This window comes from Cavia porcellus, unplaced genomic scaffold (assembly GCF_034190915.1).
Source record: "Cavia porcellus strain 051 isolate PalLab524CR breed Dunkin Hartley unplaced genomic scaffold, mCavPor4.1 scaffold_14, whole genome shotgun sequence".
NCBI lineage: Eukaryota > Metazoa > Chordata > Mammalia > Rodentia > Caviidae > Cavia > Cavia porcellus.
Window position 1 is genome coordinate 24,705,999 of NW_026947497.1, and position 25,842 is coordinate 24,731,840.

At 37.0% G+C, this 25,842-nt stretch overlaps 1 protein-coding gene across 2 annotated transcripts in view; it reads left to right on the forward strand.

Annotated features, from left to right (window-relative positions):
• Nucleotides 1–373: 373 nt before the first annotated feature.
• Nucleotides 374–25,842, forward strand: part of Intu (inturned planar cell polarity protein) — a 69,630-nt gene continuing 44,161 nt past the window's right edge. Inside the window, exons 1-3 of one of the 2 annotated variants that reach the window (XM_023560321.2) lie at nt 374–766; nt 16,546–17,084; nt 23,416–23,501. In XM_023560321.2, the coding sequence (XP_023416089.1) occupies nt 678–766; nt 16,546–17,084; nt 23,416–23,501 (714 nt within the window). In that variant the 5' untranslated portion in view covers nt 374–677. Of the gene's footprint in view, nt 767–11,101; nt 11,323–16,545; nt 17,085–23,415; nt 23,502–25,842 lie in introns of those variants that run through there. The other variant, XM_003477125.5, reaches the window with a different exon arrangement.

Genomic DNA, 25,842 nt, shown 5'->3' on the forward strand with positions numbered 1-25,842 from the left:
GAACTCAGCCTGGCAGATAACAGGTGATCAATACATGTTTACATGGAGAGTGAACTTATGTGGCTTTCTGGAGCCGATATTAAACATCTGGCTTGCCTCTCTTTTCTACACATTTCCCAGTTTTCCGTGGAGCAGTCAGCCTCAGAATCCACTTAGAGCCTCCTTCACGCCTCTCTTGATCACGGCGCCTGAAACTTCAGGTGGCGGCTTCCTTCGCTGGGGGCGGCGCCTGGACACCGGTGTCCGCGGCGCGGGGAGCCTCGGTGTCCCCGACGCAGGGTGAAGGGCCGCCTCCCGCGCTAGGCGGCGAGAGAGCGCAGCGCCCGACGGCTCTCCGCACGCACGCACGGAACTTAGCCTTGTGGTTAGGCTAGCAGGAGCAGTCGGGGGACCCAGCCGTGGAAGGGCGCACCCCGGACCTGGCGAGCCTTAACGAGGGTGGGCCGACTGAGCGCCCCCTGGGGTCCCGGAGATACGAGGTCCTGAGGCGGTAGGAGGACCGGGCGCCAACACCGCCGGCTCCGCGCCTGGGACTCCGCGCTTTGGCGGTCTGGCGGGCGTTTCCTTCAGCCCGCGATCCGCTGCTGTGCTGGAGAGCGGCGGGGTGAGACCCCGCGGCGCGCTGCACCAGCCCTCAGTTACCTGCTAAGCACCTTCGCAGCGATTCTGGAGGGGGCATGTTTCAGGTGGGCAGGGTCAGCATCCCTAAGCCTGCCCCCCGGAACCTGGAGGACCTGGACTCCGTGCAGCGTGTCCTGTTACACAGGTCAGTGTGGCCGGGGGCTCGGGAAGGACCGCCCTTGGTGCTCCCGGGATTCCGGAGGGGGAGGGACAGCTTTTCTTGTTGGAGTCTTGCAGAAGCTTCTGATTTGGGGGTTCTCTGTGCAGCTTTTGCTGCAGGAAGGGGCGCTGTGGTCCTCCAACCCCTTCCAGAATCTTGCCCTGGCGATCCACCCAGCCCGCTGCAGAGACGCCAGCCCCGCGTGGGTGGGATCATCCATCTCCTCCAAAAAACACTACTTGATAGAGAAGGGAAAGAACACCTAAACAAAGCTGTCTTTGAAACACCTCTAGCTTTCCTCCAGGAACATATTTAGCTGAGAGTTTTGTTTAGACTTTAGTTGTGAATGCAGTTAGAAGGAGCCTCTTCCTTAAATCATCTAAGACCCCACCCCCTCCCACACCAGGAAGTGCACGCGTGCTTCCAAACACTACACAAAAGAAATTTAAGTGGTCCCCTAAGAAGGATCAGAACTCAACTTTCCATAAACTGTTACTGTATGCACTAGCTGCTAGGACCTTTGTGCAACCTTATCCTTTATGCAAAATAGACTAACAAATATTAAAACCATGGTAACTGTGATGAGTTTATAGAATTAAGAATCCACATGAAGAACAAAATCTGTTTGAATTTTAAGAGTGAATGGATGGAATGCCAGCCAGTTAACGCTGCTTTGACTTTGGAAAGGCCTGACCTTCATGAGATATGATTTAGAGAAAAGAAAGGGGGAAAAATAACTAATTTAGAAATACTGTATATCAACAGTTTCTCTTGAATACATTTGTGGTGAGGAGTAGAGGATGTTCAGTAAATATCTTTCAGAGGAAGGTTTATGTGAGTTCTCTCATCTGTAAACGTTTCAAGTGACCCTTTTAAGACTGTACAAAACCAGATGAGCTGTAGAAATCCTGTACCATTGGAAGTGTGAGTAAAAAGACGTGGGAGGAAGAAACAGTTTCTTCTATTTAAGAGCTGTCTTCTGAAACTTAACAATATTCTACAGTTTTCTCCATTTCAGTTTCCACCCCTCGAGAGCTGTTGCCATATAAAATAAAACATTATCACATGAGTGGTTAACAGAGTGTTCTGTTAAATTCTGAAGGACAATTCCCCTTGTATTTGACAAAATTACAATCCAAAACTAACCCCAAGAAGCATTAACTAGAAACTCCTTCACAGCATGACTGGCAAAGCTGGAAAGAGGAATTTGTTTCAAATGCTTAAGACTTTGCTCTTAGAGAATTTCTTTGTACCTTTCATGTTTGAAATGTTCAGTGCCAAAAAATTCCAAACTAATTAACACTACAGAGTTTCACATCAGAAGCACAAACCTGTTGAATGAGAAAAGAGAACGTCATCAAAACTGAGAGGACTATTTCGGAAGTAGTGGAGTATTTCTGGAGTAAACCTGCTCAGTATTAGAATGAAAAACTACTTCATCTGAATTACAAATAACTGCTCCCATATGCTTTAGAGACCAGAGGAATCTGAAGCTATAAATGTGTGTGTCAGTATCGTGGCTAACAGTAATTTATTTTTAACAGAATATGAAACATCTTTTGCTTTTGCAATGATTTTTATTAATGTTTAGTATTTTCAAACACACTTGTTAAAACTTTGAGACATCTGTAAAAGTTTCTCTTTCTTATGATATAGCTATATTTTCACACACATTCACATTTAATCATGTTTCTTATTTACATCTATAGATTCATTTAGACATAAAGTAAAAGAAATTAGAGAAATCAGATAACTTTTAAATCACATGCATTTCCTTATCATTGTCCTTATGAGCTAGACTGGTGCGTGGCTTATGTTTTAAAAGTTAGTTTTGAAAATTTTTAATGTTTTCTTTCATTGTAAGTATCAACAAAATGTTGGCAATTTCATTAAACAGACCAGTGGCCTTAGGGATAAAATTCAGAGACAAAAGCATAGTGTACTATTCTATTTTTACATTTTATTTCAAAGGGGTTTTAAAAATTACTTGTATATTTTCCATTGCAAATATAGCTTTCACAATGTAAAGCATTAAATTGCTGCATTTTTGAAAATAATCCTTTTGCCAAACCAAAATTGATGAAAAATTGCAGACTTTTTTCTGCATGAGGTGTTAACTTTAAAATGTCAATGCTAAAATGAGATTTGCTCAGTCAAAAAAAGAAATTCAGCTAGTCTACTTTTTGGGAAAAAAAAGTTCATGTTGTCTGAGCCAGGGGAAAGCTTCAGTATTACATTTCTTAGTTACTTTTACTTAAGTAAATTAACTTTTTGTTCATCTTGATTTTAAGGGGTATGCAAATAATCATGTTAGCGCTAAGTATTTTGGACAGACATTTTTAAAATATTCATGCACAAAGCTATTGCAATTTAATCTTTAGAGTCTTGTTTCTGTTGTATATAGTCATATGGTTTGACAAAACTTTAAAGGTCTCTACTTTCTTAATTTTTCTGCAACATAAAGGCGAGGGATAATACTTCATAGGATGGTAATACGAATTTCCAATTACATCCAATGCTCTATAAAAATACATTTTTGTCAGATAAAGGGATTATGTTAACAACTGTCCTAGAAAGCTGAACCAGAACATAAAAAGACAGTTACCGCTAAAGGTGCTAAGACTCAACTAAGTGACTACCCAAAGCCTAGTCGCTAATGAGTAGTGCTGGTCCAGGATAAAGTGCTGATTTTCTTTTTACAATTAAGGCAGCATAAACTAGAGTTCAGCCTCCCAGCACCTCAAACTAATGACTCAAATTTCATGCTCTTGCCAACAGAAAAATAAGCATATTCAAAACATCTCAAATATCTAGAATTTTCAGGGGTAAAGATATGTCCTATTAAATAATATTTTTGTTGTAAAAGAATATGCAGTATCTTTTAAAACTCTAATAGTGAAAACTAAAATAATAATTAAAATTTTTGAAAATATAGCATAAAGCATAGACTGATCTATTGTTTACGGTAGAAGGCATTAGAATTTGGAAGTTATCTTATTTGAATTTTAGCAACCTTGTAGAGTGGAGGAGACTATTTTTGCTACCTTCAAGTGAAGAAACTTACTTTGTCCATGTTCACTTCATCATTAGTGTCAGAGAGTTCAGGTCCTCTGGCAGGGGATGCATGATGTTTAGGAACTGTCAAGCATCTGGACAGTCATTGTCAAATCATTAGAAGTTTTGACAGTGCTGTGATTCTTTGTAAGATGCTAGTAGAGCTTTTGACACCCGTTGTAAGGGATAGGTTTTTTCTAACTCTTATTCTCCTTTATGTTTCCTAATTTCCTCTTCATTGGTAAATTGTGAGCCAGTAACAGTTTCTGGGCTGTTATACTCTAGCTTTTAGGGAGCCTCCTTTCCTTCTAGCTGGCAACTACTAGTTTACAGCAGGAGAACAGTTCATCAATTTTTTAATAATTTATAAATGATGATATAAAGTGCAATCAAAGTAAATGAATGGGCTTGGGGTTTGAGCTTTGCCTTCTGTAGTTACTTTCATGCCTACCTCTGGATTTTTACCTGCATTCCATTATTATTCAAACATAGGGTACATGATCTTACAATACTTAAGTTTCATACCTTTTGGCAAGTAATTTATATAAGAAAATAAGAATTTAGGCCATAATTAATTCCATAAATTTAGCATTGCTGAAACACTTTTATTTATTATGACTTTATCTTAAATTTGAAAAGTTCTAATTACAAAGTCTCAATTTTAAAAGGATATTTTACTGAACTACCAAGATAGTTATTTTTGACTTAAGAAATAATTGTGCTTATCAGTATTACTACATAGTTCTTGAAGTATTTGTATTTATGGTTAAGGTAATATTAATGACTAACAGACTTTTACCCTATAGTTTAAGGTTTTTAATGAAGATGACCTCCTGTGACCTTGTTTTCACTTACTGCTCATTGCTAGCTACTCTTCCATTAGAGAAAGAGCTCTTGAACCTGCTAAAGAAACTAAATATTTAATCATGTTCTTATCTGGTGTATTTTATGTCAGAATTGTATTGTTTGCCTAATTGAGATGATAATCTATGGAAATAAGGAACCCATGTCTCATATGTCTTCAACTTAACATATTTGAGCCTTAGAAGAGATGGCTGGCCGTTTGTGTACTTGGTAATAGAAAATATTGAATTCTAAATCTTTTAAATCTTCTTGTAATTACTAATTATGAAACAGAGAGAGGATTTTCATAAAGACCTGGAAAATGGCATTCTGCTCTTTTCCTTGTTTGATTCTCTCCTATTAATAAGATTAGTACAGGTAAGATATATAAAATTAGAAATATTATTAGTTAACACTATCTCCTGAGAATTAAGAATACCAAGTGGTTGCTATTATTTTTTTTTTTCTGAGTGATCAACCAGGTGGCAACTTTCTGTTGTTGTCTTTTGTCCATTAAACTAACACATTAAACTTCAACCAACAAAGTTGATACAGCCCAGGGACATATCTAGTAGAAAAACATTTCTTCGTAGTTATATTTTTATGGGGCTTTGTTTCCCCTCCATTTCGACCATGTGAGAGATGAAAGATGGAAAATAAATAAAGAGCTGGATTTGGTTGTCCATGTCTATAATCTCATCACTTCCAGGAGGCTGAGGCAGGAGGATCACAACTGCAAGGTTGGCCTGGGAAATTTAGCAACTTATTGGTATCCTGTCTCAAAATCAAAAATAAAAAGGGGCCTGGGGATGTAACTCTGTGAAGGCCCTGGATTTTATTCCCAGTACCACAAAAACAATGAGTCCTGTTCTCGGACAGATTGTCATCTGGTGGCGAACATAGATTTATTCCTAATTTCAATTCAAGACAGACTAACATTAGTTACACTAGCCCTTTATGAGCTGTATTATAAGGGGAAGATGGAAAGAGGAATTCTTATAGCGGTACGAGAGGCATCTGGGAAAGCTTTTTGAAAAGTGCTGTTTGAATAGAGTCTTGAAGGAAAATGTAGTAAATGTATTTCAAAGAGAGAATTTTGTAGAAGTATCAGTCCTCTCTGAGAGAACCATAAGAGTAAAAGATATGTCTTATTGATACTTTATGTACTAAAAGTACTGTACATACATTAACTCAATGAATCCCAGATGTTTCCATAAGATATGTGCCAGTATCTGAATTTATAGGTTAGGAAAGTGAAGCTTAAATTGAATTGCTCAAGGTGATACAGAGGACGGATTCTGCAGCAGGGAGAGGTCTGGCTGCCAGGCTCAAATTCAGAAGCTGGGAGTGGTTCCAGTCTACTAAGAAAATGACCCTTGAGCCTGTACTTAGGAAGCACAGAACTATATATTGAAATATGATATACACATGCACAGTATACATGGGAGAGTATGGGAGTAGTGTTATCCGGGTTCACAGAATCAATGGGGACACTTATTTAAAGTAGAAATTCCAATTCCCTCTGGAAACTCTGATCCCCTTGATGTGGGGCAGCCCCTCAAACTCTGCAGGTTTAACAAGTCTCAGGTGCTTCTTTTCATCAGGCAAGTTGGACATACTTTATTATCTTAAGATGTAGTGGGGAAATAAAGCATCTAACTCCTATTTGGTGCTCATTCATTTGTGGTTTTGGGAAAAAGAATTTTTAAAAGATACTGAATATAGAGCTTGGACTTAATTATCCGCATAATGAGGTGTCATTGGAGGTTTATGTGTCCAGAGTAAAATTATTGGATACTTGTAGAAAAATAGAATGTTTGTTGGAAGGAAGATGTGATACTTTGTTTAAATTTAAAATGTCAGTTTTATTCTCCCAGTATGTTGCTTTAAAAATGGAGAAAGACTTATGAAAGAGATGCCTAAAAAGAGGGTAAGAAACTAGGTCTGCTATTGATGAAGAGAGGAGTTTGGGGAGAGCAGAGGGGGCTAATGGGCATGAAAATAGTCATAACATGATACATGGACCAGTATAGCATCATAATTTCATTATTTGCTACTAACATGCACTATTTTTAAAAAATGAGGTGCCTAAAGCATTTATTTTGTAACAGAATCTTTGCTAATTTTTAACACTTGAGATTGTGGAAATAAGTATATGTTTTACCAGAAACATACAGTAACTATTATAGTGACTTCAACATTAAAAAATAGTTTTTCTGATTTTAAAAATAATGTATTTTTGTGTACAATCACAATGCTGATGGAAATGTTTCCTTTCCTTTGTTTCCTTTCTTCCTGGCTCCACTCTGTTGAAATTTTAGCCCATTAAGTCCTCTACTTTCAGCTTGCAAGATTGCTGTCTTCTTACCAGAGAAAATAAACTATAACACAGGTAGACTGCTGCTGCTTCCTGCCTGAAGTCTCAGCTAAGCATCTACACTGCCCATCCTTTGGGCCGTCCTTCCAGCCTCAGGGCAGGGCTATTGTGGGTCCTTATCTCCTCAAGGACCTCATTTTGCATATTATCTCTTTACAAACGAGGCTCCTATTCTATTTCTCAGATGATATGTGGACATCTTCCAAGAGGGGGAAAAAAACTCTTGTGGATTTCCAAGAATGATTTAAAGGCTTTTATTATAATTTGAAATAAACAAGGTATACATTAGGCTTTATAGTTATATAGATGATAAAAAATAGTGAAAATTAATTCTTGTAATTGATACCAATAAAGTACATAATGAAATCCAGTAGTTATTCAGCTATAACAGAACACATTTAGAAATGAATACAACTAAAACATAAAACGTAGGAAATTCATGTGTATACAGTCTAATGTGACAATTGAAACTAAATTATAGTTTAAAAGTGTAAATGTTTGACTGCTACTGTCCAGGCTCTTTTGAGGTCTACTTGTAAATAACACGATGGATCACATGAGGATTAATCTACTACTCTTCTTTCTTGGGAACACCTCATAATAATGAGAGAAAATAAGGTTTTCGCTAAGAAATTGTGGATACTCGTGCTACCTTGGGTTTCTCTGGGCAGTCCATTAGAACCTTATGTTTTTATAATACTTACTGTGGTACATTATAATTGTTCATTTGCCTTTCAGTTTCCATCTGTTCATCTAGTTTAAATTGAATCTTCAGCACATATGCTTTGAGATTATAAAGTTATATCCTTTTATACTTGTTTTAACATAAACATTTCCCTGATAATTACTCTTTGAAAAAATTTCTACTTAAACTCATAATATTAATTTTATAAAGGAGTGATTTCACTGGGCATGGCGGTACACGCCTGTAGTTCCAGCGCTGGGCCCTCAAGCGCTCCACCTGCCCCCTATCCATCCAACCAGAAAAGTGAGCAGTGCTGAAGAGGACAACCTGCCCCCCACCCCAGAGCGAAAACAGGCTTCCTTCCCCTATTTATCTCAGCCTCCACACGATCTCCCACAGAGCCTAACAAACCCAGGGGTGACACTACCAACAGCCAGCTATCTGCACCTGAGTCACCCACAAAACAATGCCATCACTCAGCCTCTGGCACCTGCAAAACAACCTGGAGTGCTCCAGGAACAGGGCCATGCTCGCGCCCCACATGAAGCTGAGGTAGGAGGATTGCCCGAGTTCAAGCCCAGCCTTAACTATACAACCAAACCCTGTCTCAAAAAAGGGGTGGGGGAAGGGATTTCACTTTCTTCTGTTCATAGTACTTTCAGCTTGTAACTCTTACGGAGCTTATAACTTTTATTTATATGCCTTATTTTCTTAAAATAGACCCACAATAATTGAATTACACTAGTTTCCCTTCCCTCCTTATCTGCCCAGGATATGCTCCAAGAATACCAATGGATGCCTGAAACCTTGGGTTCTGTACCTGGTCGATTATCCCTTATCCAAAATGCCTGGGCACACAAGTGTTTTGAATTATGAAGTTTTAAATTTTGGAATATCTGCATATACATAATGAAACTTATTGGGGGATGGGACCCAAGTTTAAACATAAAATTCATTTAAATTCTATATGCACATTATACATGAATGTATACATGAATACAACATGTATGTACAGCATGAATGTAACTTTACATAATATCTTTGGCTTGCCTATAGTTTGACTGTGACTTGTCAATAAGGTGAGGTGTGGAATTTCCCACTTGGGTCCTGTTGGTATTCAGAATGCTACAGATTTTGGGGCACTTTGGATTCTGAATTTGCAGATTAGCAATATTTTCTCTGTCTCTATATATAGTATGTGTGTATGCATATGTATATAATGTGTATGCATGTGTATATACAATGTGTGTATATACATATAGTGTATGTTTTCCCTATTCATATATATCAATGATAAACTTTATAGTTACAGTAAGAAATTAACAATATTGAAATAGAAAAATTATAATATATTATAATAAGCTATATGAATGTTTTCTCTAAAATTACCTTATTGTAGTATACTTACTCTTCTTGTGATGATGACATGATACAATGCCTGTATGACTGTAAAACCGTTGCATACATACTTGGTTTTCATCCATAGCTCCAGGTTTATAACTCTCTAAGGCAGATCTTAGAAACTCTAAAGATTTCCAACATTTCTGTCTTGGACGTATCTATAAAGAAACTCTTTAGTTACTGTTGTCTGGTAGAAGATCATATGACACTTCTCATTCCCCAGGGAACTCTGTCCAATACCCAAGAGAAATAAATGCTGTATAGTCAAGTATGAATCTTTTGGGTTTCTCTACTTTGTCCATTAGCAATCATGCCTATATAAGGCACAAAATCCATAAAACCCCAAAAGGCCAGAATTTGGAGCACTTCTGGATAGCTGAATGCTGATTGGTCCCTGGGGGAAGGCTATGCTCAAAGAGGTCATGGAAGCTCTGCATTCCTCTAGTTCATCACCTGGTGCATCTCTTCATCTATATCCTTTGTAACATCTTATATGAATAAAGCAATAGTTATAAGTATTTCCATAAGTTCTGTAAGCTGCTCAAGCACATTAATCAAATCCAAGGAGAGGATTGTGAGAAACCCAGTTTATAGCTGGTGGGTCAGAAACATGGATCAAAACAATATGAAGCTTGCAATTGCCCTCTAAAATTAAACAGGGCACTCTGCTCTCCACCTGTGGGATCTGACACTATCTACAAGAAGATAGTGGCAGAATTATCTTCTGGATTAGAGGATAACCAGCTGATGCCCACTCCTGAAGCATTGCTTGCTTGAAGGTTGGCAAGCAGAAATCTCTATTAAAAGTTTATTTTAAAGTTACAGAAGGCTTCTGTATTGATTGCAGGTGAAAGTAGAGTCTAAAACGTGAGATTAAGTGATGTGAATTGACGTAGGCCTTATGACCTAACATTAACCTACTAGTGATCTTACTTGAACACAAACACTATGGTTCCAATAACGTGACAGATTATCTCATAACCCAGTTAGTTACTAAGTTCATTATGGCTTACTATACATGGCACCCATACACTGGCCAAAGAAAAGATTTTCGATCTGGCCAGTTGTAACATGAGGAGAGTTCATCATGCTACTTAGCATGGCACATAATTTAAAACAATGTTATCATTCACATCCAGAATCTTTTAATATTTTCTGACTTTGGTTCCCGAAATCATGGAAATCAAAACCAAAGAAAAGGTAGTTAATAAACTGTATTGGATTCAGGGAGAAAATGTAGTGTAATGCCTGATGTTTACTTGTTGGTTGGCTTTGTTGACTGCTAGTTATATAACTATTAAGGAGATGTTACCTAAAACTCAGTTCCCTTATTATAAATATTTACTTTGCTGTATGTAACATAAGTGCTTAACATGGTACTATATATGAATAGAGGAAGCACACTTAATTTGAACAGCAGCTGACTTTCAATCATTGATACCTATTATTTTGTATTTAAAGAGTTGGGTTAAGTATTCACAAACATCCATTAAATTGCCTGTTCACACTCCCAAACTGTGAAGAGAACATGTCATCATATTATAAATTTCGTATTAGAAAATAAAAACGAAGTTGATTTCACAATATTGTATTGTCTTTCACCCACTTGAAGCACTCTATCTAATTGGAAGATCTGTAAAAATGTAACTGAAAAAACATGCGTAGACATAATTGAGCATATTTACATTAACACTTTGAGGAGGGGTTTAAAAGCTTTCACTGATGCAGAGTCCCTAAGGAAAGGCGAAGAGTACTAGTTTCCTTTAACTCTAAGTAAACCCAAACTGAACATCTCTTAGAGGCCAGTCAGCATAGAAAAAGGCAACTGGAATGCCTTCGTGGGAACTTCAATTTATTGCCTCTTTTCAGTCTCCACTTTGTTCTTTCTGGGAAGCTTCCCCGTTTCCCTGGCAACCAAGCCGCTACCAATTGCAGCTAAGCACTAATGTCACGTGTCCTCGGCCTCTTCCCAGGCACAGGCAACATGGCGGCCCCCGTAGGTAGTGGCTGCGGGATTTGAATTTGTGTACTTGGTGTATTTTTGACTATGGCGTCTCCGGCTTTGTGCGACTCGCGTGCGAGCCCAGACGAGCTCTCTGGAGACCCCACTTTCGAAGATGATCGCAATTCTGAAGATCGAGTCAGCTCCGGTTCTTACACCTCAGCGAGTAGTGACTATGAGTAAGGTTCTTGAAGAGGGACTGTAAACTCATTTCTTCCAGAGAAATGTATCTGTGATCCCGGGGGAGGGGTGGTGAAGGATGTTGGCTTCGTTAGAATTGACCATCTGAGGTTCTATAAGGGGGTTTATTTGCACTGCACTTCAGTTGTGTAGTGGTGTGAGCCGAATGACGGTGCTGCTTTGCTATTGTAGGTGTTTTGTGATTTTGAGATAAAGGGGCTCCCCTCCTCTGGTATTGAATTACTGTTCTGATAATTAAGAAAGTTGCCATACCATTTTAAATGATGAAAAATGCTGGCACTAATGCAAATTAAGACCAGAGTTAGAAAAATTTTGAGGGGTGGAGACTTAGTGTTAACCTAAAATTCTTGAATACTTTAGAAATTGAGAAACGTCCTAGCACTACTAAAGTTTGTTTGCTTTCATATGTTTATGTTACAACTTTCATAAGTGAACTTATGAGCAAATTTTCTTTCTCTGGGAAGAAGGTTTGTTCATGTTAATATCATTTAGGGTGTAGAAATCAATTAAAGTGCCTTCAAATTTTGCAAACATTTCTCTTTTTACATTAAAGCAAAATAAAAGTAAGACATTTATAGATTGAAAAAAATTTACCTAATGAGAATTTTGCAGTTTTGAACATAAGGGCTAAGACAGGGTTGCAAGGATATTTAATACAGTGCTGATTAATGTGACATATGCATTATAAAAACATGAATTAAAACTACTGGATGTAATTCCTTTTATCTTTAAATAATTTTTAAATTTTGGAGTAAGTTTAGGTTTACATAGTATACTACAGCATTACTGTAAACCCTTTACCCAATTTCCCGTTGTTTCTTGTGTGACTATTGCTCATTTGTCAAAACTAAGAAGTGAACATTGTTCTGCACCATTAACTGAACTCCCAGCTGTATCTAATTTCACCACTCCTCCACTAATGCTCCTTTTCTGTTCTGAAATTCACCTCAGTCACTTGGTTTAATGGTTGTCTGCAATGTAAAGTTTCTGTTTCCCACTTTTCATCTCTGGTGGAAGCCAGTCCGTAAGGGGAGGAAAGATGGAATTCCATTTCCTGGAGTGGGGAGTATTTAGCGTTATTAATTTATTTTGTTATAAATGAATAATGACAATGAAAATGTAGTTTTTTGTTGTTTTTAATACATTCACTTCCTTCTAGTAGAACTAGAAGACTGGAAGACAATCCTTGGTTTCTGCTAAACTTTCTTATACTGATCAGTGATGCTCTTGAAATTTACCTCACTAGTAATTAATTTGGATGCGGAATAAGGAATCAGGAATACTCAATTGTAGAGACTTTAAACATTCTTTAACTTTTGTTTTTTGTATTGCCAGCATCTAGCATGCAACCTGGTAAATTGAGGTCGTTAAATACAGTTTTATTGTGTACGAAGAGTTAAAGGAGCACTGAAGCATGAGAGCTGTTTCTCAGGAAGGTGTTTCTCCAGTTTTTACTCTGGAGAACAAGGGGAAGGAAACTGACAGTTTTCTGGTGCTTACCATGCCAGGCACAACATTTATTTTTTGTTGATAACAACCCTGCGAGATACATATTAAGTATCTGTTTTCAGTAATAAGGAGACTAACACTTAGGGGCAATAAATGAGTGAATCAAATCTAGGAAGGTTAAAATCAAAATAGAATAGAACTCAAACCCAGCTCTCTGATTTCTCAGTTCATTTTCTTTTTATCTACTTGTTGCCTCCCTGGGTGAGGTCTCTCATGTTTCCTCTTCTTCTGTGTTCTCCTCCCCTCTTCTCTCCAGTCTCCCCATCTCACACTCTCTTCCTTCCCTCGCCCCTCCCTCCCTCCCCTTTTGTACCCCCCTGCTTTTATTTCCCTCTCTCTCTTAAAAGAAAAAAAAATTGTTGTTTTTGTTTCTGTTTTTTGAGACAGGGTCTTGCTATGTAGTTAAGGCTGGCCTTGGATTCATGGCAGTCCTCTTGCCTCAGCCTCCAGAGTGGTAGGATTACAAGCATGTACCCCCATGTCCAACAGTTTTTCTACTTCTTAAAGTAAAATATTGTTTAAAATCTAAAAGAAAGAAAATGGCTTTTAAACATTACAGGTGAAAAAATGCGAATTGATATAGTCTTTTGGGTAAAATTCCACATATACATACATGTAAGGATTGTTACTGTAACTTTATTGGGCAAAACAAAAGTAAAAACCAAACACCGGCCGGGGATTTAGCTCAGCAGTATAAGCGCCTTCCTATAGGCCTCTACACTGTATGATTAAGAGAGAAATTATAAAGGTGATTACATATCTTTATATATTATAAAAACATGAATTTTTAACATTATGTCAGCGAGAGGCAGGAACGGAAAGCTGTGTGATCATTATGTTCCATTTATGTAAAACATGGCTGTGCATGTGTATGCAGGAAAGTGCAGTTACCAGCTAGAAATCTAGTCTATACTACTCCCTTCTCTCTTATCTTCTCACTTGGTCTCAGAGTTCGTGATTTTCAAACATTTCTCAAATGTTTTCCTACTTTTCATCTCTTTGTTACTTTAATCATTTTTGCTTTGACTCCTGAAATAACCCTTTGATGAGTATTCCTGTCTTGAGTTTGACCATCTCAAACTCACTTTCTATTTGTTTGCCTGCATGGGTCTACCAGAGATATCTGACATGTAAACTCTCTATTTAAAAACTCTTCACTGATGCCTTCTCGTCCATACAACAAAACCCAAACCCCCTTATATGTGCAGAATCAGGGCTTGGCCGCTTATGTCATTCCCTATCTGCCATATGACTGGCAACTGTAGAGATGGTGGAGATTCTCTCAAAACTTTGCTTATCTTTTTTGTTGCTATTGTTTTTTATAGTACTAGGGATGAACCAGGGCCTTCCCACTGAGCTACATCCCAGCCATCTTTTTCTATTTTTATTTTGAAACAGGATCTCACTAAGTTGCTCAATTGCCCAGGCAGGGCTTGAATTTGAGACCCTCCTGCCTCAGTCTCCAGGAATACAGAGATTACAAGCCCACACCATGCTCTGTTGGCCAACCTTTGTTTAGCCATTAATTTTATTTGGGCTTTTCTTTCTTCAGTCCTTTCTTGTTTTAAAAACATCAGTTCTATAATTTGTACCGTAAAAATCTCACCCAGCCCCACTCTCAAATTCCCACTAAGCTAAGTTAGAGTACTCCTGCATGACTCAGTCATGAATTTACCAGGTATACTGATTATGTTCCTTCTCAGTTTTTCCCCCTTCAACAAAGGCGGAAACGGATGTTTTCAGCATTTAATTCGGGTAGTTATGATTAATACCTGGTGCTGTTTATTTGTTCCACTATTAAATACTGCCCCTTTTATCTCCTGCCCATGTGGATCTTTGAATCATGAAAAAAAGTGATTTCACATTCAGATTACAGTGAGTCCTTTTTACATTTAACAAATAGAAAACATACTTCTTCGAGGTCATGCACTTACTATAAATAACATACCAAACAAAAATATAATATATATATATATATAATTATAATTTATTAAGGTATAATCATAGTATTTATAGTCTGCCAGTTAATATGGTATATTAATCATTAAATGATATGATGGGTATACAGTTATTTAGGTTCTTCAGAGAAGTATAGCAGTAACTACTGACTTCTGTGAGTGTAGAAACAGCTGATGTGTGGTTAATGATGATAACCTACCATGATGCCACTGAGAACCAGTAAGGACCAAAGAAGCATTAGTTTTGGTATTAGACCTAATTATATCTTTTTTTAAAAAAGTAACCTCATATTTACTTGTAAATTATATATATATATATATATATATTTTTTTTTTTTTTTTTTTTTTTTTTTTTTTTTGTCTTTTTCCTTTTTATCAGTACCGGGGATCAAACTCACGACTGCCTGTTTTCAAGCAAGCTCTTATGCCGCTGAGCTAAACCCCCAGCCCCTGTAAATTATATATTAATGAACAGACACAGACAAGGATACCAGTTATAGAATGGAGTACAGGGCATATGAGAGGCTAATTTCAAAGATTTTTAGAAATAAGCAGTTGAGCATGGTGGTGCAGGCTTTAATCTTAGTGCTCAGGAGGCTGAAGCAGGAGGATTGCTGTGAGTTCATAGCCAACCTGGGCTACATTTTGAGTTCAAGCATAACCTGAACTACACAGTGAGTGAAACCTTGCCTCAAAAATAAATGAATAAATAAAATAAAAATAGAAGTAGGCATTCTTTTGATATAATTTTTAAATTAAAAGCACCAGAGTTGCTAATAAGCATTGTAATAAACAGAAAAGTCTTCTACCTAATTGAATGATTAGCACGCAAATTATACCCTTTGAGTCCAGGATATTACAGCTCATGTTACTGAAAAGACTCTGCCCACATGTTAAGTTTCTCTACTGAACAAGCACTTCATAACACTGAACAGGATAATTTGTGATTAGGTTTACTACTGTAAGATGAGTATTTTTGTTCTTTTAATGTATTTCAATAAATTTAGTAGGAATAATTTTAGCTTTTTAATGACCTGTTTCCTTGTTGAATTTTTTTCTAATCACATGATGAATTATGCAAATATGTGCTTTACTTTTCTTACTACAGTTACTCATAAAAAGGAATTTTATAAAAATTATAGGCTGTAGAAAAGATCATTATTAGCTATGAGTATAAACTGGTTGTTTTCAGCAGTGATTTTTAGTTCAAGGTGAGATGAGTGTTTCTTTTTTGAAAGTTTTTTTATAAAGTCTATAAATGCAGGTCAATTTTAGCTTTCATTTTAACCTGAGATCCATGCTGGGCAATTTTTATGCAAACAAGATGTTTTCATGTAGTTTCCAAATGGTTTGTTTCTGTGAATATCATTGCATAATCAAGTTAATATAAATTATCATCCATTAAAATTGTCTATGCTGAATAACCACACAGTGACTAAATTTTATTTCAAAAGCCCATAGGTTATAGAAAAGTGCACGCTTTCTCCCCCTCTCTGTACCCTTCCTCCTGTTTTCTGTCACTGTGCCTTTGTCCTAGCTCCTAGTTTTCAAGACTGTTCAAAAAGCGGCCTACAGGAAATAATGTTGATGAGCACAGTAAACCATAAAGGCTAAGGAAAACTGTGAAATAATAAAAGAACTTTGACCTTCTGCTTAGCTCCATTCTCACTCTCTGATGAAACTGTTTTCTTACATTAAACTGGTATTCAGATCATTTTTTCTTTTTTTTCTTAGTGACCTAGAACCTGACTGGCTAGATAGTGTACAGAAAAATGGAGAGCTGTTTTATTTGGAATTGAGTGAGGATGAAGAAGAAAGCCGCCTCCCTGAAATACCACCAACAGTGAACCATGTCAGATTCAGTGAAAATGAGATTATCATTGAAGATGATGATTACAAAGAGAGAAAAAAGTATGAACCCAAACTCAAGCGGTTTACCAAAATTTTAAAAAATAAAAGACTTTTACCCAAGCGCAATAAAAAAAATAGCAACGATAATGGGCCAGTATCCATTTTAAAACATCAGTCCAATCAGAAAACAGGGGTCATTGTTCAACAAAGATACAAAGACGTAACTGTTTACGTAAATCCAAAAAAACTAACTGTCACCAAAGCCAAAGAGCAGCTCAAACTACTGGAAGTATTGGTTGGAATTATCCATCAGACCAAGTGGAGCTGGAGAAGAACGGGGAAGCAGGGCGACGGAGAGAGGCTTGTGGTCCACGGCCTGCTGCCCGGAGGCTCTGCTATGAAGAGTGGTCAGATACTAATTGGTAAGTGATTTAGTCCTTGTTGGCGGAGACACAGGGTTAATGATGCCTTGTGAGAGGATGATAGAAAACAACTACATACGGTCTCCATAAATTAAGAAATGATTAATGATATTTGGTACAGTAGTGAAGTTGTAACTCCTGTACCGCAGGGCTTAGGATTCTTAAAATAAGCAGTTTAGCTTACTGAATTCACTTGAGCCTTCAGGCTGTGGGACAGCTTAACTAATTTTCAAGTTTTGAATTATATGAATTTATTTCATCTTGGTTTTATTTGCTGTCAGGAAAAAAAGTTGATTGTACAGTGATAATTTAGTCTTGAATGACTGTATCCTATAAGATGTTACAAAAATATATAATTTATGAATGAAAATACTTTTAAATTATATGCTTGCACTTGAATACACTAAGTTCCTGGACTGGTTTTAAACCATTTCACTTAGCATACAGTGAGTGGTGTTACGTTTCTTTTTAAGAATGCTTGTCATAAAATAAGCCTACCAATTTTGAGGAAAAACTTAACTCTGTAAGTTACTCTGAATGTATGTTAAGATGAGCATTTTGTGTTGTTGATAAATTTGGATGTAATGTTAGATATAATATATGATGCTCACAAACATGATGTTTGAATTCAGTTAAGTCCTCAAACTTCTGGTAGGAACCTTATTTATTAAAGATAAATTAAATTTAAGCATGTATTAGTGAAACATAAAAGTTATAATGGTCCTTAATGCTGACAGTTTTTTAAGTTGCCTCAGTTTAAGAGTTAGATAAATAGGTTCATAAGTCAGTTTGCAAGTTTATCTCACACTTCTGTTCTTGGCCAAAGATACCTAAAAGTCTTTTGCTACAACAAAGAGAGCCAGGGAAGAAGGGAGTGGGGAAAGAGGAAGAAGGGGTTGAAAGGGACTTTTATAGAAATATTCAGAAATGTCTGTTTTTTTTTTTTTTTTTTTTGCGGTACTGGGGCTTGAACTCATGACCTCGCGCTTGCCAGGCAGGTGCTTATGCCACTGAACTAAATCCCCAGCCCAAGAAATGTCTGAATTAAAGTCTGAATTTCACTCACTTGTTCATCAATTCAGCAATTAAAATGTTTGGCGTATCTACTAAGCACCAGGATTACAGAAATTATTCTAATAATGTGAATACTGTGGAGCTCTTTTTATAGAAGATGTAGACAGTCCCACACAGTGTAATAAATGTCACAATAAAAAGGTTCCTAAGGAACCATGTAGAAAAGGAATCTGTACGAAATGTGTATTCCCAAATGGTCACAACAAGACTTCCACATTGTCTTACAATGTGATGTTGATTGTGGCAAACCACTGTACACCAGTTCCAGGTCCCTGCCCAGGTGCCACCCATGGGGAACCAGCTCACTCCAGCCTTTAGTCTTTCTAGTCTGTCACTGAGGGGCATAAGAAGATGAAAGACAAACAGCCACAGAATCAATTTAACATGCGGGCAGCTAGGAGACTCTTGCCTCGAGTGGGCTGAGGAGCCCCGAGTGGCAGGCTCATCCTGCTTTTATTCATTCAGACTGGAGTACAAGCAGTTAAAGTAACATAAGCTTCATCTGCCTCCCTTACCCATTAGTGCATGTCCAGATAAACAACCTGATCTCAGCTGTCTAACTTTTTCCTGGAACTGACGATGTCATCATCCCTTCATGTTTCCAAAAGAGTACAACCTGCTGCCTTTCCCCTTTGTGCTCACGGAGGAGGCCAGTTAGGCCTCAATTCTCATCTGGTCTCCCGAAGTTGATCCTCTTTCTATAGGGAGTCGTGTCTAGGTCCTTGAACCAGGTGGGCCTGTGTCTACAGGTTAAGTGATATTGTGTGATTTAAATGGAAACAGTTACTTCTGGTTATTTTGGGGATACTTGTTCTTGGAACAGGCACCATTCTGTGAGGAAGGTCAGGCTGCATAGTGAGGCCATAATTAGCAATTGATGGCCTAGTTAAGGCTCCAGCCACCTGAGAGACCTTCAAGAGGGATCTAGCCCCAATCACCATCTAGTTATAACTACATGAAGAACTTTTGCTTGAGCCCAGAGCCAGGAAATATACATATACAAATATAAAACGTAATTGTTTAAGCCACTGAATTGTTGAGACAGTTTATTATCTAGCAGTGGATAACTGGAACAGAAGCATACTTGCATTGTTAGGTCTTCATGTTTCACTCTTGTAAAGTAATGGGACTAAACTAAACTACTATAAGGTTTTTTTCTTTTAGTTCTGTAGAAGGCCAGGATTGCTACTTATGAGATCTTGCCTGGTTGTTTCCTGACCAATAATTTTGGAAATTTCAGCTAATGCATCCTCTTTTTTTTCTTAGCTGAGGTTTTTGCTCTGAATACCTATTTGAATTGAGTTACAGACAAATCTCTACAGTTCTTTTTACCATTTTTTCTTGAACTTAGTGTGAAGGAAAGAGAATAGACCATGGGGAGAATAGTTTTTACAATTATAGAGCTTCCTATTGCTTATCTTTTATTTTCTTCGACCTTTGTTAGCATACCTTCTCATCAAACATGAACAAAAGGCAAAAGAGGCCTATAGTTTTCTCTAAATTTTATAATATGGCATCAGCTATAAGTGTCAAATAATGATCCAAATGTCATTCACTCAATGAATATATTGAATGCTTACTTTATACCAAGCACCATATCAACATTTTGATGTCCTTTTTCCCCTATATTTATGTGTAATTTTGTTCCAAAAATAATTTCTTTAATCAACACATAATAAATGTACACATCCACAGAGTATAGTGTGAAGTTTCAATACATATACATGTACTGTGCAGTGAGCAGTGATCACATTAAGATAATTAGCATATCCATCACCTGTATACATTATTTCTTTGTATTGAAAACATTCAGAATCCTCTCATCTAGCTGCACTATGAGATTATAAATACATTTTAAGATACATACTCATTTTGCACATAGTAGGAATAGAGCATAAATGAACTTTTGTATATACATTTGTCATATCCCTTGTGCCTTATAAAGTAGCCCTTTATTGAGTAAATGCTGAGATAGGGTTTCTCAATTAACTTTACATAGACGAATTTAAGCATTGTGACAAACTGATCTCAAATATTTAAATTTTATTCAATAGTTTAGTTTTTTGAGTCAGGGTCTTACTGTGTAGTCCAGGTTGATCTTGAACTATGTAGCCCAGGCTGGCCTTGAACTCACAGCAGTCCTCCTGCCTCAGCCTCCCAAATTCTAGGATTACTGGTATGCACCACCACACTTGGCACTAAATTTTATTTTTTATTTATTTATTTTTTTGTCTTTTTCCTTTTTATCGGTACCAGGGATCGAACTCACGACTGCCTGCTTGCAAGGCAGGCGCTTATTTGGCACTAAATTTTATTTGACTCTTAAATGTACCTTTTGATAAAATTTCTTTCTTTTACCTATCAACCCCAGTCCATTTCTTATTTAACACTGTTTGGCTTTTGAAGTGGGACACAGCATGTGACTCCCTCATACCTATTAAGGAAAGAGGTTTCTTGGAGTACAGGTCCTTACTTCGGTGATGTGATATCCAGGAAGCTTGTTTGAGTCACTTCATGGACATGTTTAGGAAACTTAGAGGAAAACAATACCTGAGAGAATATAGTTTATGTCTAGGTGAACCCTTGAGCCTCATGTAGTTATGGAGGTGGCTGAATCTAGCATTGGTGATTGGTTCATTGTCTAGCACTGGGATTGATGGTGTAAGTGCTACACCCGCCCAGGGGTGTAGCAAGCATTCAGTGTAAGGACAGGAAGGGGGTGTGCTTGGCTCCCCTTTTGGCCTGTTCTTCTTGCTGCTTGCAGCCGCCATGAATGGCTGTCCCTCAGCCATATAGCTGTCGCTCAGCCATGCTACCCTGCCTTGGAGCTAGCTGAGCATGGATTGAAACTTCCAAATACGGTAAGCTAAATAAGCCTTTCCTTACCCAATTTTGGATCAGCTATTTTGTCTCAGCAATAAGAGAAAAGTAACCAAGACAGAATTTGGTACCATAGGAGTGGGTTCATTGCTGTGACTATACCTAACCATGTGGTTCAAAAGCCTTTGGGAAGGGCTTGTGGGAAGAGTTTGGAAAAGTTCAGAGATGTCGCCTGAATGCATAGAGCTGAAACAGCTTATGCTGTTCTGTAGGGGAGATTCTGGTCAGGGCTCAGAACAACAGAAGGCTGACAGAAAGCCTGCCAAAAAAGACCAGGCTTAGGAGGTTTTTGCTGGGAAGGACTGCATTGGTTGTTGGACTCCACGTGATGTGTGTTATGGCTTGGCAGAAAGTTAGCCTGCATTTTGCTCCTGTCCAGAGACTTTGCCTAAGACTGCTCTGTTCACTTTTGCTGTTTGCGGTGGCCATGAATGGCTGCCCAGCCATGCCACCCTGCCTTGGAACCAGCTGAGTACAGACTGAAACCTCCAAAGTTGTAAGAAATAAACCTTCCCTTTCCTAATTTTAGACATCAGGTATTTTGTCTCAACAACAAAAGTAACTAAGACAAGTGGTTATAATACTTCTTTTATAGAAAAAATACCATATTCTAAACATTTTAAGTGGACTGTATTTTTTTGAAATTAATTTTCCTGTATTTTTGTGATGATACATGACTCCTACTTTTGTTAGACAAGATACTTTCAGGTAATATTCCCCACAATCCTCAATAACCAAAGTGTATTCAATACCATTTAGATGAAGTCATTTGGGACATTATCCTATAAAGTTTAATTTAACAAATTTTAAATAGCTTCACTGTTTAGTTGCCCTGAGGATGATATAACCTGTAGATAACTAAATCCAATGTAAGAATGGTCCAGAAGTTTTGTTTTACATCAGTATTCTGATACTGCGCTCATAATTTTCTTTTCTTTTTAAAATCACAACAGCTGTAAACAATTTGGCATAGTACTCTTGTTTAATTTCTTAAGAGAAATTAGAAGCATGTTGTTTTTAGTTTTCCACATGAAGCTGAAGTTGGAGGTTTATTTTAGTCTACAAGTTTTTACTTTTAAGAAAACAATCAGGTTGCTCAAAGTACTGCAGTCATCAAGCATCATAATTACTCAGCAGCCATGTGGAGCTCTCAAGTAGGAAGAACTCTTTTGAGCATCTGTAGCTGTTGTAAGCATTTGTGGGATAGCTTAAGAAACTTCCTGCTAACTCTGCTTACCCTGTCAAGGAGGCAAAGGAAGCAGCGGAAGAGCAGCATGAAAGTATCAGTATTTCCATCTGTTTCCCACTTTAAAGAGAGGCAGATGAAGTCTAGTAATGGTTTGCCTTAAAGGAAAGGAATTTTGAATGTAGGGAACATCAGTCTTTTATAAAGAATAATGAAAAATAGAATATTGAACAAGACTGTATAGTAAACAAATTGACACAGATAGAACCGCTGTCATCCAAGGCTGTATCTTGAAAAAACAGACCATAACAAAGACTCAATATTATAGTTTGTAAGATGAACAGAAACTTGAGAGTGCAATGGGGAATTATCTGTGACACTGTTTTACCAACATACGTGTTTATTAATTAACCCTGTTCCCCAAAGAGCATTAAACTTCACGCAGGTAGAAATTTTGTCTATTTTCTATCTTTAGTGCTTAGTCAGTGCCTATCTCATAGTAGATGCTTGATAAATATTAGTTGGGTGAATGGATGCAGGTGAATTATTTGATTCCCTAACGATATAATTTAGAATGATGAAAAAATAACAGGTATCTGTTAACACAGCTTGCTGATGTTTGATACTGCTTTTAATTGGTTCTGAAAGTAAATTTTAACAGGGATCTTTATTACTAAGTCTGATAAACATTTAAAGAAGAGGCATAGAAACAGAAACTTTAACTGAAACATGCTATGTATTTCAGTATGTTTGGAGCCTTTGAAGCCAAGAACTGTGTGTTGACAAAAATCAGTAATAGCAGTAAATACCACAGCATACTGAATTATGCTGTACAATATGGTTTTAATTAAAATTTCAGCTAAAAATTTTACTCTTGATCTAAGTGGTTAGATTCAGTTTGGTTAAGTGCAATATTTGATTTATTCTAAAAATTTTCCATTTGTCCTTTAGGTTTACACAACTCTTCCATTATATTAAGAGTATTCATCTTTACATTATGTTTAGTCATAGTGCAGTGTTGGGTAGAATTGGGATATGCTCTATATCCTTGGACAAGTTCTTGAATAAGTGTACACATTCACCATTGTAGTTTGAGGAAGTACAAATTAATACGTTTAAATGTTTCAGTTCTAAACCCCTTTGATTTTTGAATAGCCACACCACTATCTTTTATCATTATTTTGTTTTTAGGTGATGTGCTTGTTGCTGTCAATGATGTTGATGTGACCTCTGAAAACATTGAAAGAGTTTTGTCTTGCATTCCTGGACCTATGCAGGTATAGATGTGCTTTTTTCTATATTCTATAATAAGTTACATGAAATAAATGTATCTTGTACTGCTTTCTTTTATGATTCTATTAGTTGTCATGTATAATGGGTGCATTACATTTATATTGGGATATTTAAACATTTTTAATTCTTCCTAATGTTTTTAGCTTTAGGCATTGTTCTTTGTAGCAAAATGTCTACAAATAAAACTCATTCTAAGTAGAGCAGCAAAAACAATAATAAAAGTATATAATGACCAACTTGGGATTGTAATTACTATATGTGCTGGTGGCAATCTAGTTCCTAGAAAAATTATTTTAAGTAGTCATGGAATTTTTTTATTTTCAAAGTTACTGTACTATGATTACACTTATATTGATTATACATTTTTGTTGTTTTTTAAGTGTGGTTTTGTTTCTTGTGACAGTTAAGTTTAATTGTTAATTTGACTGGCTTGGGTACTGCCTGGGAGATTAGTAAAATACATTCTGGGTGTGTCTGGATGGATCTGGAGGTGCAACCTTGAGGTCTGTATCTGGTCCTTGACCCCTTTTGCCTGCTTTATTTCCTGGCTACCATGAACTAAGAATCTTTGGTCCACCATGATCTTCTGCTCTGATGTTCCTGCCTTGGAGCCAGCCAACTGTGGACTAAATCTTGTGAAACTGTGAACAAAAATAAAGCCTTCCTTCTTTAAATTGTGGAAGGAATTTGGTCCCATCACTGAAAAACTAAACATAAATTATGTTTTTCCTTCTTTTTTCTGTAATACAGGTACATCTCCTGAACTTAATGAATTACTTTATATTCCTTGTAGGTATAATGAATTTATTTTATAAGTCACTCTAATACTTTAAATATTGACATTTTATAAGACAGATAAAATTTTAGGCTATTAAATGTATTTTGAAAGTGCTATACTTTTCATTTAGGATTCCTGTTCATATTAATATCAGGAATTATCTTTCACTTTATTGGGAAGGTAGGGAAGACGACATCCTTTAAATGAGTTAAAGGATCTATCAGGCAGTAAGAAGATGAAGTAATTTTGGGATTGTTCAGGATATAGAACAAAGTCCCTACCAGACAGAATCTTACCTATATCTGATACAGATTCTAAAATAAGACTGGTGGTAAAATTCCCTGTTTCATAAGATTTCCCTTATGCTCACTTCTCTGAAACATATAGCACTCATTTGGGCAGAGAGAGGCTGACTGATCGGACTTTATAAATTTAGCTATCTTTAGAAATGTAAAATGGGGACTGGGGATTTAGCTCAGTGGCATAAGCACCTGCCTTGCAAGCGGGCGGTTGTGAGTTTGATCCCCGGTACTCATTAAAAAAAAAAAAGTTAGAAGTGTAAAATGGAAGTGCTGGAATAATAACAGCCAGTGACTGGCAATCGCTAGGAACAGACAGGGGATATATGTAGAGACAAGGCTGTATTTGAAATACCGGTAATCACGTGGACATCAGCTATCCATAGTGCTAGAGTAGGGTGTGCTGCTGTCCTTTTTAATCAGTAGTTATAAAAGGATCCTAGGTGCATTAAAGGGTACCACAACGGGTGTAGGTAGCAACTACTTACTAATCAGTAATGAATCACAGCATTTTATCAGTTGAGCCAGCTTCCCTCAGATAAAGTGGCTGACTTTCAGCCCGGAGTAAGGGCTCCCTCTTTCTTGCTGATATTAGTTATAGGTAGATTTCCAGTATTACAGGAGCTCAACCACATGTATGTTTACCACAGGGTTACATTATACTTAATGAATAGCTGCAAATTAAATCATGCATACTTGACAGGAAAAACAGGAAATAATATGAGTTTTTTTGGATCAATTCCACCTACAATCAACATGTCCTCATTGAGAGTACAATAGGGTTATATATCTGTTGTTTATCTAGTTCATTTTTTATGGCATGAGCATCTTGCTACATTGTGTATACTTTTGGCTATAAAAATACATATTTTTATACAACATAGCTTTCAATTGCCAGCCCTTATATCTGATGCCAAATATGAAAGCAAAACAATCAAAGCTATGCTTTGAAAATGGGAAAAAAAGAAAAACTGGCCTAGATTTACCATATGGAGAGATTATGTTGTCCTCCAACATAGCATCACTTTTTAAATCTACTTTCAAAGGAAATCTTTTATTGGCTTATGAAAGTAGTACAAGTTCATTGTAGAAATTTTGAAAAATACAAAAAAGTAAGGAACAAAGTCTCTTAGACCCCCTACTATCTAAAGCTATCTATTATTAATATTTTGGAGTATTGCAATCTAGTATTGAGTGAAAACATGTATGCATTTGTTTTACTAGCATTGCTGTTATAGCTGCATCTCT